Below are 15,819 nucleotides of genomic sequence, written 5' to 3' on the forward strand. Positions count from 1 at the left end.
ACTCTTATAAACAAAAACTCTTATAAACAAAAACTCCGCTATAGACAAAATCTCCCATTTCCAACAAGGGATGGAGGGGAAAAATAATAAAGATAAAATAAAATAAAAATAAATAAAATAAATAAAATAAATAAAATAAATAAAATAAATAAAATAAATAAAATAAATAAAATAAATAAAATAAATAAAATAAATAAAATAAATAACAGCTAGCGTAACACAAGGTATTAATAATAATGGAAAAATAAATCAAGCATTTTTATCAATACAGTAATACAACACTTTTGTCGTATATTGTCTCTAGAGAAGCTTCTAGTCACATATTTCAACCTTCATTTCTTTGATAACGTCATTAAAAAGTGACAATAGAAGTCATTGTGTGCTGAACTACCTGCCGCTGCGCTCCTAGTGGACAGAAGCGAGCATTACACACTGAAAGGTCGTATTGTCGGTGAGATCGTCAGCTCTTTGCCTCGCTCCCCGCCCCGCCCGTCCTCTTCCGAGTGCATGAAAGCGCTTCAGAGAGATAAACTTTACAAACAGGCGTAAAGCGGCGCGCGGCTGCGTTCGGGTGCCCGCAGCGCTCCCCGCTCAGATGCCCGGGCCCCATCTCGTCTGTTCATCCGGCTCCCTTTGCCTGGCGGACGCAGCAGGGGAGCGCCGCCGACTATTTACCCCGAAAACACACACACACGATGGCACCAAAGACAGCTCTCGACTGTTCACGGCGCTCGCTTTGTGCCTTTGTCTAACCGCCGTTTGCTCTTGTTCCCTCCAGTGAGCGCGTGAGACAAATACCCTGGTACATGATCGTCAAAACCGCGTAAGTTGTTTTGTCGTTTTTTGTTGTTGTTGTTGGTTTCCTCTTTTAGAAATGTGTCAGTCAAACGTCGCCCGTCGCGCACTGCACTTTTTGCGTTTGACAAAATGACAAACAAAGCTAATATTATCCCCGGCGTCGCCGCGGCTGTTTGCTCTGCGCCGACTGTCTGAAGTGATCCTCCGCGTTTCACGGGAACGCGCCGGGGAAAGTAGAGCGTAATCGCAAATTAAAGGGAAATTACATGTCGTAGAATAAGGTCTCGTCAAGTTTTAGCGTTTGATTATTGTGAGAAAATGGACGAATTCTCACATTTAATATTATTATTATTAAAGGTTGAATGGACGATTTTTTTGGACCAAATCTGACTCTTATTTCCTCGTGGCGTGGACTGCAGATTAGTCCTGCCACTCACCTGCAGCCGCGTGTGGCTCGTCCCCACGTTTCTGCGTGTCTAAGCGCATTGATCTGTCATAATATAGTTCACTCAGTGTACCGGACAAAATTAAGACGGAGAAAGACAGTTCGAGCTGACTCAGAAGAAGACGGAAATCTACGGGAGACGAGCGATGCGATCCGTCGCGCTGATAAACAAATGCACGTGTGTGTTGTATCAGTCCGCAGGCGGAAGTCCGAAAAATCGTCCATTGCGCCTTTAAGAAATGATGAGAAAAGACATGTGCTGGCAGTATATACCTGTGGGCGTGTCAAATGAAGCCAAGATACGAACCAGGAAGTCATGTGACCAAGTGTGCGGTTTGTGTGAAAACGTCGTATACATATTCTTGTTATTGTTATAACCCAAAAAGTAGTAGAAAAATAAATAATAGTACATTGAAAAAAGGGAGTGTCTACAGAGCCGCGGCACGTGGCCGAAACTGCATGGGTTTTTTGTGCCGCGGCTCCTGAAACTGCTGGGCTATTTGACCGCGCCGGGTAGGGGTAGGGTCAAGGTCAGGGTCAGGGTTAGGATTAGGGTTAAGGTTAGGGTTAGCCATGAGGCTATATGGCCATGCCACGGCTCCTGAAACTGCTGGGTTATTTGATCACGGCTCTGCAGCCACGGCCTTGTAAAAAATGCTATTCTTTGTAATACATTTAAATGCCCAGTAGATGGCAGTATTTTGAGGCCCCGTTGGTTCAGGAGGCTTCACTTTCCTCGTCACTTCCTTGTGGTTTGGGGACTTGACTCGTGCATTATTTAAATTATTTCAGAGAATGTGTTGCAGTTCCTAATAACATTGAACCGTAATTAAAAAAAATGTTTTAAATAAGGCTGAGCAAAATAATATGTCTTTTTGCCGTAACCCGACCGACCCGGTATGAAACTAGCCGACTGAAAAAAAAATATCAGCATTTTGTTGATAAAATGTCAAAATCTTTTATTTTTCAATTATTTTGCCGACTCACCGACTGGTCTGTTTCGGCACCACTGGAATGTCCATAGAACATGTCACTCTCTATCACGGTGTGACTTGATTTAAATTTGATTTACGCAATGCATTCTGGGATTGAAACACACCCAGCAGCGTCATCACAATGAATATGGCGGGAACATGGCGGTGCCCATGTCCCCCGCATGTTCCCCCTGCTTGCCTTTGCAACCAAAATAAAGGATAACGGCGTACAAAAGGTTGATTGAAATATCTTAAAATCGTGAGATTTAGTCTCCCGATCGGCTTGATAGAGACGTTTTCTGTCATTGACTGTTGAAGCCTGACCCCTGGACTGTTGAAGCCCGACCCCCGGCGGTCACTCCGAGTCAAAATATGGCAAAATTTGGATCTTTTTTTTTGCCTTCAAAGTAAAAAAATAAGAATTTGCTTACCGTCCAACCCACTTGAAAAAATTTGGGTCGGATTACATTAAACAGACTTATTTGGGGTAGCCTAAACTTTTTATTTTATTTTTTATTGTAGGTATCGCAATACAAAATATCATGTGTCACAATATATTGAAATGATTGTACATATGATTGTAACGGGCCCCGTGTATGCTGATGGTCTCGTCCCCGCCGTTCTGTTTGTAGATAATCCTTACGCAACTAAAGACATCACGATATCGAATGTTAGCGCTACGATTATTGTGAGAAAAAACGTCACGATTTAACAATTATTCACGATTATCGAGACCGAGACCAAATCCAAATGTTCTTTCACTCTCGTGGTCTCACATGAAGTTTGTGAGCAGCGTTACCAAACTGAACTTTTTAAAAAACAAAATACCGTATTTTCTGCACTATAAGGCGCACATAAAAGCGCACTTAAAAGCCTTTAATGTTCTCAAAAAAACGACAGTGCGCCTTATAATCCAGGGTGCCTTATTTATGGATTAATTCCGGTTGTGCTCACTGACCTCGAAGCGGTTTTGTGTGTACACGTTTTGTTTCGCTTACTGTCCGGTGCGCCTTAAGAAAAAATATTGAAAATAGACCATTCATTCATTGACAGTGCGTCTTATAGTGCAGAAAATACGGTAAAGTTAAATTTCGATTATCATTTCATCTAATAATCGTGATGTCCCTAACCATAACCTGTGCTCTCTGCGGCGCATTATTACACACAACGGCGCGACTCACGGTAGAACAAAGGCTTAATGTCTGACAAACTCTTTATCCCCAGACGTCCCAAGCCGCCGGTGTCCGTGTGCGGGGACAGTCTGAGGAACTACACCTGCTTCAACGGAGGCAACTGCACCCAGCGAGACCTGTCCTGCGACTGTCCCGCGGGCTTCACAGGACACAGGTACCGACTCGTAAAGCGCCGACTCTTACAGCACCATTTCCATGTCCTAAAGTGCTTTCCTAAGCCCCAAAGCCCGTCTGTGCAGGTGCGAGCAGGAGGTGGACGAGTGCCGGTCGAACCCCTGTCTGAACGGAGGCTACTGCCGAAACCTCATCAACAAGTTTATGTGCGTGTGCGACATGAGCTTCGCCGGCGACGTGTGCGAGATCGACGTAAGCGACATTTACTTTTACGTTGCTCTGCTTCTGTGGCAAAACCTTTTCCAGCTGCTGTCGTACCTGATCCTGAGGCTGGACGACGAGCCTGAGGTGGACTGGGGCGAGGTCGAGTGACCGGGCGAGGTCGAGTGACCGGGCGAGGTCGAGTGACCGGGTGAGGGAAGGGTCAGTGGCTACGTTCACATGCAGGCCGGGAGAACAAAAGGAACCACTTTACTAAATTTTTAAAGTCACACAATGAAGATGTCCTGGTGGAGGTCATTCACCAGTTTGGGCCATTCACCTGTTTGGGCCATTCACCAGTTTGGGCCATTCACCAGTTTGGGAAATTCACCAGTTTGGGCCATTCACCAGTTTGGGCCATTCACCAGTTTGGGCCATTCACCAGTTTGGGAAATTCACCAGTTTGGGTCATTCATCAGTTGGGGCAATTCATCAGTTTGGGTCATTCACCGAGTTATGGGTCACTTCCTGTATCGGTATTGGTCGATATCGGAAGTTCTTTGTACAATATCGGTCGTTCCCAGTTTCTAAGCATCAGATTTGTCTTTTTGAACTAAACTAAACCAAAACGCAAACAGTATGTTAACACAATCATGCAACTAAATACTTTACATAAAAACGTAGTGACCGTGGCAGGAGGAGATGTAAACGTAGTGACCGTGGCAGGAGATGTAAACGTAGTGACCGTGGCAGGAGATGTAAACGTAGCGACTGTGGCAGGAGGAGATGTAAACGTAGTGACCGTGGCAGGAGGAGATGTAAACGTAGCGACTGTGGCAGGAGGAGATGTAAACGTAGTGACCGTGGCAGGAGGAGATGTAAACGTAGCGACTGTGGCAGGAGGAGATGTAAACGTAGTGACCGTGGCAGGAGATGTAAACGTAGTGACCGTGGCAGGAGGAGATGTAAACGTAGTGACCGTGGCAGGAGGAGATGTAAACGTAGTGACCATGGCAGGAGGAGATGTAAACGTAGTGACCATGGCAGGAGGAGATGTAAACGTAGTGACTGTGGCAGGAGGAGATGTAAACGTAGTGACTGTGGCAGGAGGAGATGTAAACGTAGCGACTGTGGCAGGAGGAGATGGGAGCAGATTTGTGCCTTAAACTGGTCGTGAATGTCAATGGAAGCACTTTATTAGAATATGGATAAAGGGAATACAAGACTTTCTTCATCGTTAAAGTTGTAGATTTTATATTTGAGGGAATACCCCAAGGTACGGCACTGGGACCACTTCATTTCAATAACCAAAATGCGGCTAAATATTTGTGTTGTGAGTATTATACAACCTTTATTTCTCATATAAAACTTGTAGCATAAGCAAAGATCTAGATTACAGCGCCCTCTGCTGGACGCCGTAACACAATCTGTGGCAACGTTACTTTGTGCTGAGACTTAAAGACACATGAGTTGAACATAATGAAGTCAGAAAGTCTTGGTTGAAATAATAGTTTTGATTATACAATACGCAAATATTTGTGGGTCAAATGTATGTGATTTCTATACATTTTTGTGCAAATGATTTAGCAATAATTTAGATGTTTTATTTTTTTACTTTCTTTGCTGTGCTTGTGTATTTGTGATGTGCGTCAATATAAACGGAGAGCACTGTCAGTAATTAATTATATATATTTTTGTTATCATTGTCAGATATTTAGTGTGTGTGTAGTGTTTGTAACGATATAAAAACTACACAGTAAACAAATTAATCTGAACTAAATTGCAGCCACTTGAGGTCTCGGAAAAGGCTTTTAGCTTCTGGAAAGATCTTTTAAAATGTCTAAAAACCAAAACTGTGACTTAATATTTATCATGTGGCCTCAGTTTAAATAATATTGCATCATTTTGTAACATGAACTGCGATAAACTATGAACTATGCTGTGAATCTTTGATGGAACACCCCAAGGGACACTTTATTTTACAGTAAAATAACTTTTATTTGTAATTTAAAACTTTTAGCATAGTCAAAGAAAATATTTTTGATAATAAAACGACCCTTGCACTTAATTACACTCAGGACATTTACTTGAGTAACTTTTAATGAACAAATGTACTTCCAAAAGTAGTTGTGTTTTGTGTTTGTGTAGGATTTGAACATTGTTGTTTCTTGTTAATGGAGGAATTATTATTATTTTTTCATATTTTTGTGGTCTATTCTTTGAAAATACCATCTTTTGTGCTTTATTCCATGTTTTGTCCTCACAATTACATTCATTATAAATTGGAAATCAGAGCGTTACTTCACTCTTACTTGAGAAGTCGTTTTTCCAAATGATGTTTTTGCTCCTTCAGTGATTGATTTGACCTCTGTTCTCCTCGTTTGATAATCAGAATAGTTGATTATACAGATTATAACAAAGAAAACTAAATTATTAAATCAAATTGTCAAAAAAATAATACAAATTGTAACTATTCTCTATCTAGAACCCTTCAGTTACTTTTCAAATAATTGCTGACAAAGAGACGAGTACTCGAGTACATCTCCACCTTTGCATGAGTTGGATGTCTCACTCTGTTGTGATGGCGGTCGTCATGGTCACCAGCGTCTCGATCACGTCTTCTCTTTCTGTTGGACGAATCGTGTCCGTCTTGTCGTTGTTTGTGTCTTTTCGGCATCTTCTGTTTTTGTCCATTTTCCACCTTTGTCTGTCAAATAAAACTGTCAATCATCTTTTGTTCCTCCTCTTTCATTTCATTTGTCCAAAAGGAGATATATTATGGAAAGATTTTAAGAGTAAAGTTTTCAGTTTTTCTTTTGCTGCACAAATTGAAAACAGGAAGTGCTCCTCTGTGTTTTTAAAGTCCATACACTTGTCATAGGAGCACTCAACGCTGAGGTACACAATGGAGGTGTGCAGATGATCAAAATATCTGTAATATTTAGAAGATATGCAACGTTTGCTTTAGAAACAGCTGATTAAAAATGAAAAAATATGTATTGTTAACGTAAAATAAGACATAAGACATTCGTCTGATGCTGAAACCTTAAATAACACATATTTCAACACATTTCACCCTCTTCCAGGGCACAATATTATCATATATAAGAGAGAGTTTAGCTTTTCCCCTCGAGAGTGTGAAGAATGAGGTGCAGTTGTGGATAACAGTTTAAACTTCTTCTGTTTTCCCAGCTTTAAAGCCACTAAACCTCCTAAATGAGTCTACAAACGCACACAATTTGAATTCAGAACGTTTCCAAATATGTCTCCTTTACAGTGTTGAACCATCTCTGACCATTATTTACTCTTACTTTACAAACGGTCATTCATTTCTTCTTCATTCTTCCTCTTTTGCCTTCACTTCTCACCAAACATGTGCTCGGACCGTCACAAGCGTGTTTCTCTTAATCCGGCTTAAACTCGGATCGCGTGCAGTTCCCAGAATAGCCCAGTGGGTGGCGTGCAGTTCCCAGAATAGCCCAGTGGGTGGCGTGCAGTTCCCAGAATAGCCCAGTGGGTGGCGTCAGACAGGTTTAGTATATGAATGACACTGAAATAGGTGAAGTGTAAAAGTGTTTGGATAAATGGAGTGGAAACTAAAGAAGACGCATGAGGCTTTTGTCTTTTACACACTTATAATCTACGACACGTCTGGAGTACTAGTTTACATTTTGGAGTTTTTGAATATGGATCTTAAACGGTTTGATAAAGAAAAGTGTCGCCTATAATGGAGCGACAGACGGTTGTGAGCAGTGGATTGTGCGTCACAGCTGAAGTGTTTAACAGTTTAAAAGATATAAAATGGAGAACAAAGTAAGTACAGAGCATTTTCAGAGTATCTTGAACGTCGGAGAATAAAGATAAAGACTCAATATATCAAAATACAAATACAGCTTTGAGTGGGTTATGGATGAGGGGAAACATTATGGCTAAAAGTCTGACATTCATCTGATTGTTAAGTACGAAATGTAACTGATCTGACTTTAGTCGTTTAGTTGATTCTCGTGAGATTTCGTGACACGTCTGTTAAATGTTCAGACTTTCAACAGGAATGAGCAGAACAAAATGAGTTAATTGTGTCTGGCAAAAAATATAATATAGATGTTTTAGATAGAGCAAAAAATGATGCCTTTCTATTATGAATATTGTAGATTTTATATTTGATGGAGTACCCCAAGGCACTGCACTGCGACCACTTAATTTTAGGCCATCCTCAGATTTAAAAAATGCATATACGCACAGACATTTTGGTGGAATACTTATACCTGCACCAGCGTTTTAAACTAAACTCGGGTATACGTGTCAAACATCAGCCTGAATAATGCATGATAGACTTTTACACGCTGCAGAATCAGGTTTTTTCCAAATCATCTCTTTTTTTGCCCCTTGGGGGCTGCTGTATCATGCCGTTTAAAAACTAGCACAAAGTGAAAGACAGATTCAAGAATGAGAAGTAAAACCGTGTCCTAAGAGTTCCTGGGTATTTCTTTCCCTTGGATGTGAGGCGCGGTGGTGGTGAACACGCCGTCCCTGAGCACGCCATCCCGGAGCACATACTGCACACACAGCTCATTTCATCTGACGCCGGTGTCGTGTGCGCGAGGGAGACATGGGGGCCTCGTGCAGTGAAGTGTCTCTCCTCTGGGACCACGACGGGACGGGTGCAGGACAGGGACGGGGAGCGCGGGACGGGAGCGCGGCGGCGGAAGAGCGAACGTGCGGTGCCAGCAGAAACCGCCTGTGGGGCAGAAAAGTGCGCGCTCAGCAGCAGGAGCAGTCGTCTTTGGCAGGATCCTGTGAGGGCAGCTTATCTGGAGTTTGTGCTGACAGAGAGCGTGGCCAGCACCTTGTTCCTCCTGCTCCGTGTGTTCCTTGTACTCCTTGTGCTCCTTGTGTTCCACGTACTCCTTGTGCTCCTTGTGTTCCACGTACTCCTTGTGCTCCTTATGTTCCACGTGCTCCTTGTGTTCCACATACTCCTTGTGCTCCTTATGTTCCACGTACTCCTTGTGCTCCTTGTGTTCCACATACTCCTTGTGCTCCTTATGTTCCACGTACTCCTTGTACTCCTTGTGCTCCACGTACTCCTTGTGTTCCTTGTGCTCCTTGTTTTCCGTGTCCTCTGTGTGTTCCGTGTACTCCTTGTGTTCCGTGCAGTCCTTGTGCTCCTTGTGTTCCTTATGTTCCTTATGTTCCTTATGTTCCTTGTATTCCTTGTGCTCCTTGTACTCCGTGTGCTCCTTCTGCTCTGTGTGTTCCTTGTGCTCCTTGTACTCCTTGCGTTCCTTTACATTCTTTTATGTTCTTTTGTGGCTTGTTGGTCTTTTTCTACCACGTCACACATATATATATATATATATATATATATATATATATATATATATATTTAGTCTCACTTTAATGGAAACGGCAGTGTTAACTTATATTGAGTATACTTTTTTTTCCGCATAAGGGCCAAGCGTGCTCTGGTCTAGTGTTGGATCTTGGAGACACAAACCCAAAGGTCAGAAGTTCATTGCCAGTAAGGACCAGTGCATCTGTCTTCATGTGTGTCACGCGTGTTCCATGACATACACCGTCGTCAAGAGTATCAAAAATCAGACGATACTTAAACTAGTATTGAAACTAGATACTCATTTGAGCAGATATCGATACTAAACACATCACAAAACAAGACTAAAGTCTAAGACCACAGGGTTTAATAAAAATAATGTAATTAGGGTTGTCTTGACCTTAAAAAAAGCTCATCTTTTATCATAGTTTTGGCATCGAAGTTGGAGAATATTCCCTTATATCAAAATGGAGTATGGCATTTTGATCTTGTGACAGTCCCCACCAAATGAACTGATAAAAATGATGATGGGTCATTAAAATAAAGCTGTGAACCATCTTATTCTACATATGTGAGTCATGCAATGTTCCCCAAACATTTATGGCCCAAAGACTCGCACTAAACCTCTGATTCCAGTGGAAGAGGGAAGTAACAGCAGTTTACCAGGTTAATTTACTCTATATTCTCAGTCAAACCCAGGGAAAGCGTGGCAGACCATAAAAGATGTATGATATAATCCCCCGGGGTCTGATACTGCGTGGCCCTGCTGCTCAGACCTGATGTAATATATTCTTTGCAGTAGAAATCCTCGCTTGAAACCCGAGTAGTGCCGTGAAAAGTGCTCCTTCAGCATCCGTCGTCCTTTCGGCTGCTCCTATGAGGGTCCGACCTGCTGACAGAGGCGCGGGCTCGGGCGCTGCACCTCAGAGAGCGCCGCAGAGCGATGGAGGCTCGTCGCTCGGGGCGCCTGCGTTTAGTCTGTGTCGGCGCGCTGCTGTCGGCCGCCTGCGTCTCCGCCCTGACAGGTAAGCACTTTCACCCGCCGACAAAGGGACAACCAGAGCACAGACCTCTGTCTAAACTTAGTCCGGCCCCTGGATACGGAGCGAGTCGACGTTTGTTCCGACTGGCAACGGAGAAGGGGTTTGTGGCTCGCTCTGGATCTTTCCACGATGTTTCCGCGCCGGTTCTGACGTCCACCAGGCGGCGCAATTCCTCACCATCAGAAAGAAGTACGATGGTTTTGCCGTTTACATAAAAATCCAATAATCGCTTAGAGAAAATCCACAAGTTTGAACTTGTTTTTTTTAGGTGTCGAGTCCTTTTGTTTCAACATTCAGACCATTTTTTGTGTCACATGGCTACGCCCAGTGATCGCCGAGACGTGAACCTGGTTCAAGCGCCTGTGTTTTTGAAAGTTAAATTAGAATTCTGACCGGCACTGGACTCAAGGGTTACGGTTTAATGCAGGATAAGTGAGACCTTGTGGAGACACAGGGGCATTGACAGGAAAACTGCAGCGTTTGTGATTCGCTGAAGATATTTTCCTCTCAAATATCCTCAGTCTGCGCTGTTTGTCCGTGTCATTACTTTCTTTCTTTGACACATAAATCGCCTTTGATTGTTGTTGTTGACTGGGCCCGAGACTGCTCAGATCGTATTGAATAGAAGCAGCGTTTAGTCTGTATTTAAAAGTGTTTGTGAGTGGTTTATAGACACTAGGTTCATGTTAGGTCTACGATTGAGGCGTGCAGACATCCCAGTGGCACATGCGTTGTCCATGTGATGCTGCGTGTAAAAGACGAGGAGAGACATTCAGCTGCACCAGGGAAGAAACAGACTGGACAATACAGTATTAGACAAGTGTTAGGACATGTAGTTTAGCAGCAGCAAAAGGCATTTTCACACATAAAGAACCAAATCCCTAAATTCAATAGTTCCTCTTTAATCAGAGGAACCACTCAGTCCCCAAAGCTCGCGCTGAGTGGCTTTAAAGTGCTCCCTACAGGTTGGACGACTCATTGAACTATAATGGAGTTTAGGTGAAATATCTAACATTTTGGCAAAAAAATATAAAAATGTATCACAGAGACATTAAAATGGACCTTCGACAACTGTAAAAAATCACATTCGGACTCAATTTGAAAATGGACGAATCGGACACGTTGTGGGTAAAGTGGGACATTTGTTTGGGTTCAGTTCGTTTTCATTGATTTGTGGAATGTCTTTAGATTTATGTCCGTATTTCTTTCTCTGGTCGTGTTTTGTTTGTTTTTTCATGTTTGTATGGATTTTTGTTCTTAAAAAATAAAATAAAAAATGCGTCACAGAATAGCTCACAATTTTACAGGTTTTTCCATTTTTTCTCCACAAAAAGCCACTTGACTGCTGTAAAACTATCATTTGGATTTACACCTCGTACAGACACAGCAAATAAAATTAGAAAATCATAAAAATGCACATCATACGCACGTCATACGCACTTAGATACACATTAGCTTCTGTGTAGTGTGTAGAGTTCACATAGTGTGTAGAGGTCACATAAAAGTGACGCACAAAAAGGTAAACTAACAATGACACAAGTATCCACAGTAATTAAACATTTCACTTACTATATTGCCTACTTATTTACATGTTTGTTTTTGGAGCTACAACGTATAAATCTGAGAATGAATTGGGAGAGAAAACGCCGCAGTTGAATGAGATGTTACTTATCTATGTTTAGTTATGTGTATGTCAGTTTGTATTAGTTTTGGTGCCAATGTTAAATTACTAGACGCACTGTTTTGGTCTGACATAAATGCAGCGACTGTTGTGGTGTTGCAGCCTCTGAGAATGTGACGACCAGCAGACCCCTCAGCACTGTGGAAGTAAGTGTGGGCGTAAGTGTGGGCGTAAGTGTGGGTGTAAGTGTGGACGTAAGTGTGGGCGTAAGTGTGGGCGTAAGAGTGGGCGTAAGTGCGAGTATAAGTGTGGGCGTAAGTGTGGACGTAAGAGTGGGCGTAAGTGTGGGCGTAAGAGTGGGCGTAAGTGCGAGTATAAGTGTGGGCGTAAGTGTGGGCGTAAGAGTGGGCGTAAGTGCGAGTATAAGTGTGGGCGTAAGTGTGGGCGTAAGAGTGGGCGTAAGTGCGAGTATAAGTGTGGGCGTGAGTGTGAGCGTAAGTGTGGACGTAAGAGTGGGCGTAAGTGCGAGTATAAGTGTGGACATAAGTGTGAGCGTAAGTGTGAGCGTAAGTGCGGACGTAAGTGTGGACATAAGTGTGGACGTAAGTGCGAGCGTAAGTGCGGACGTGAGTGTGGACGTAAGAGTGGGCGTGAGCGTAAGTGTGGGCGTAAGTGTGGACGGAAGTGTGGACATAAGTGTGAGCGTAAGTGTAGACATAAGTGTGAGCGTAAGTGCGGACGTGAGTGTGAGCGTAAGTGTGGACATAAGTGTGAGCGTAAGTGCGGACGTGAGTGTGAGCGTAAGTGTGGACATAAGTGTGAGCGTAAGTGCGGACGTAAGTACGGACGTGAGTGTGAGCGTAAGTGTGGACGTAAGAGTGAGCGTAAGTGTGGACATAAGTGTAAGTGTGAGCGTAAATGCGGACGTGAGTGTGAGTGTGAGCGTAAGTGTGGGCGTAAGAGTGGGCCTAAGTGTGGGCGTAAGTGTGGACGTAAGTGTGAGCGTAAGTGTGGGCGTAAGTGCGGACGTGAGTGTGAGCGTAAGTGTGAGCGTAAGTGCGGACGTAAGTGCGGACATAAGTGTGGACGTAAGTGTGAGCGTAAGTGTGGACGGAAGTGTGGACATAAGTGTAAGTGTGAGCGTAAATGCGGACGTGAGTGTGAGCGTAAGTGTGAGCGTAAGTGTGGGCAAAAGTGTGGGCGTAAGAGTGGGCCTAAGTGTGGACGTAAGTGTGAGCGTAAGTGTGAGCGTGAGTGTGAGCGTAAGAGTGGCCGTAAGTGTGGACGTAAGAGTGGACGTAAGAGTGGGCATAAATGTGGGCGTAAGTAAGCGCATAAGTGCGGACGTAAGTGCGGACGCGAGTGTGAGCGTAAGTGTGAGCGTAAGTGTGGGCGTAAGAGTGGGCGTAAGTGTGGGCGTAAGTAAGCGCATAAGTGCGGACGTAAGTGTGGACGCGAGTGTGAGCGTAAGTGTTGAGCGTAAGAGTGGACGTAAGTGTGGGCGTAAGTGTTGAGCGTAAGAGTGGGCGTAAGTGTGGGCGTAAGTGTGAGCTTAAGGGTGGAACTGTGTGCGTGTGGCCGGGTGTTATGGGGACACTTTAAGGGGAACACTCCGGTCCCCGTGAGGTAAGTTCTTTTATAGATTTGGGGTGATTTAAGGTTTATGTTGGAGTTGGGCTGGTGCATGTCTGAGCTGCACAATCTCAAACTTATTACATCATTATTATGGTCTATTTATGTATCTGTTTGAAAGTACTTTGTCAAAAACTTGTTCTAATTAACATTCTAAGAATATATATTATATATTTTCAGTCATTAACACATTTGCCCTCATATTGTGCAGCTCTAGAGTGCGAATGGTGTGATCTGGGCTTGATCAAGATCTTTGGTGCGTGATTTGAGTTGTATTCATTTGGTTTGTTTGGTGCTCTGTGGAGCGGCCCCAGTTCGCTCTAGAGATAGTTCTATTTTCTTCACATTTGGCTCATTTCTAGTTTCAAAAGGGTTTTATGTGCCTCGGATGAGGGGGCAAACCCTGTGCCCTCTTAGACCTGAAGACCCAGTGGTAAAAGGGTCTTCAGGGGTGCGGGCGCTGCACAGAGGCTGAAGCGTCTCGCTGATAGAAGTCCAGGGCAAACGGACGTTTATCGATGTCAGGCACGTGGTCGTCCGCTCTCACCCCTCGCTCACTCCAGAGAGTGGGAGGAGCAAATCTGAGTATTAATTTTGATTGGGTCGTTCACAACATTCTTGAGTGTGAGGACACTTTTTGTAGTGTGCTGTTTCCATGGCGCTGTCCTGAGGAGACGCATCAGTGGCATTAAGGATCGATCCCGTGCAGAGGACGATGAAGTGAACTTTAACCTTTGAAGAATCATAATTCCTCCTGACATTGAACTTTGTGCTAGTTTTTGTGTCATGTGGATAGTCCCAGTAACTATAGCGATATGAACCATAAACTAGAAAAAAACATCTATATTTATTAAATGTGACTGAAACCTCTCCGGTTGTTGTGCTCCACAGAAGAGCCGGGCGCCGTACGGTTCACGCTTGGCGGCCGTGTTGGTGCCGTGTCTCGTTGCCCTGGCGATCGCGCTGCTGTTGTTGTTGTCGATGGGCGTGGCCAAGCTGAGAGAGAAGCGGCGCACAGAGGGAGGCTACAGGCCGCAGCAGCTGGACCCTGCGAGGGCCCGCGAGCCGCCGGTTGAACTGCACGTCTCGTCCCTGAGCGATATGGCAACACGTGCCGAGAGGCTCGTGTAGACAGGGGCGTGGCCCCGTGCAGCAGGTTACTACTAATTTACTCCAAATTTACTCCAGGCTTACTCCAGGTTTACTCCAGGTTTAGTCCAGGTTTAGTCCAGGTTTAGTCCAGGTTTAGTCCAGGTTTACTCCAGGTTTACTCCAGGTTTACTCCAGGTTTAGTCCAGGTTTACTCCAGGCTTACTCCAGGTTTAGTCCAGGTTTACTCCAGGTTTACTCCAGGTTTACTCCAGGCTTACTCCAGGCTTACTCCAGGCTTACTCCAGGCTTACTCCAGGCTTACTCCAGGTTTAGTCCAGGTTTAGTCCAGGTTTAGTCCAGGTTTACTCCAGGTTTACTCCAGGCTTACTCCAGGTTTACTCCAGGCTTACTCCAGGTTTACTCCAGGTTTACTCCAGGCTTACTCCAGGCTTACTCCAGGCTTACTCCAGGCTTACTCCAGGCTTACTCCAGGTTTAGTCCAGGTTTAGTCCAGGTTTAGTCCAGGTTTAGTCCAGGTTTACTCCAGGTTTACTCCAGGTTTACTCCAGGTTTACTCCAGGTTTACTCCAGGCTTACTCCAGGTTTACTCCAGGTTTACTCCAGGTTTAGTCCAGGTTTACTCCAGGCTTACTCCAGGTTTACTCCAGGTTTACTCCAGGTTTAGTCCAGGTTTACTCCAGGCTTACTCCAGGTTTACTCCAGGTTTACTCCAGGTTTAGTCCAGGTTTACTCCAGGCTTACTCCAGGCTTACTCCAGGCTTACTCCAGGTTTAGTCCAGGTTTACTCCAGGCTTACTCCAGGTTTAGTCCAGGTTTACTCCAGGTTTACTCCAGGCTTACTCCAGGTTTACTCCAGGTTTACTCCAGGCTTACTCCAGGCTTACTCCAGGTTTACTCCAGGTTTACTCCAGGTTTACTCCAGGCTTACTCCAGGCTTACTCCAGGTTTAGTCCAGGTTTACTCCAGGTTTACTCCAGGCTTACTCCAGGCTTACTCCAGGCTTACTCCAGGTTTACTCCAGGTTTACTCCAGGTTTACTCCAGGCTTACTCCAGGTTTACTCCAGGTTTAGTCCAGGTTTAGTCCAGGTTTACTCCAGGTTTAGTCCAGGTTTACTCCAGGCTTACTCCAGGTTTACTCCAGGCTTACTCCAGGCTTACTCCAGGCTTACTCCAGGTTTACTCCAGGTTTACTCCAGGTTTACTCCAGGTTTAGTCCAGGTTTAGTCCAGGCTTACTCCAGGTTTACTCCAGGTTTACTCCAGGTTTACTCCAGGCTTACTCCAGGTTTACTCCAGGTTTACTCCAGGTTTAGTCCAGGTTTACTCCAGGTTTACTCCAGGTTTAGTCCAGGT

General features: G+C 44.2%; 1 protein-coding gene across 2 annotated transcripts in view; it reads left to right on the forward strand.

Moving 5' to 3' along the window:
• The window catches only part of crb1 (crumbs cell polarity complex component 1), a 29,575-nt gene extending 14,722 nt beyond the window's left edge, over positions 1-14,853 (forward strand). The window contains exons 7-10 of one of the 2 annotated variants that reach the window (XM_072438115.1): positions 779-823; positions 3,442-3,564; positions 3,650-3,776; positions 14,245-14,853. In XM_072438115.1, the coding sequence (XP_072294216.1) occupies positions 779-823; positions 3,442-3,564; positions 3,650-3,776; positions 14,245-14,484 (535 nt within the window). In that variant the 3' untranslated portion in view covers positions 14,485-14,853. Of the gene's footprint in view, positions 1-778; positions 824-3,441; positions 3,565-3,649; positions 3,906-3,941; positions 4,020-14,244 lie in introns of those variants that run through there. The other variant, XM_072438117.1, reaches the window with a different exon arrangement.
• Positions 14,854-15,819: the final 966 nt, after the last annotated feature.

The sequence above is a fragment of the Eucyclogobius newberryi genome, unplaced genomic scaffold (genome assembly GCF_026437365.1).
Source record: "Eucyclogobius newberryi isolate DKJ021-1_F unplaced genomic scaffold, fEucNew1.0.hap1 SCAF_9, whole genome shotgun sequence".
In the NCBI taxonomy this organism is placed as follows: domain Eukaryota; kingdom Metazoa; phylum Chordata; class Actinopteri; order Gobiiformes; family Gobiidae; genus Eucyclogobius; species Eucyclogobius newberryi.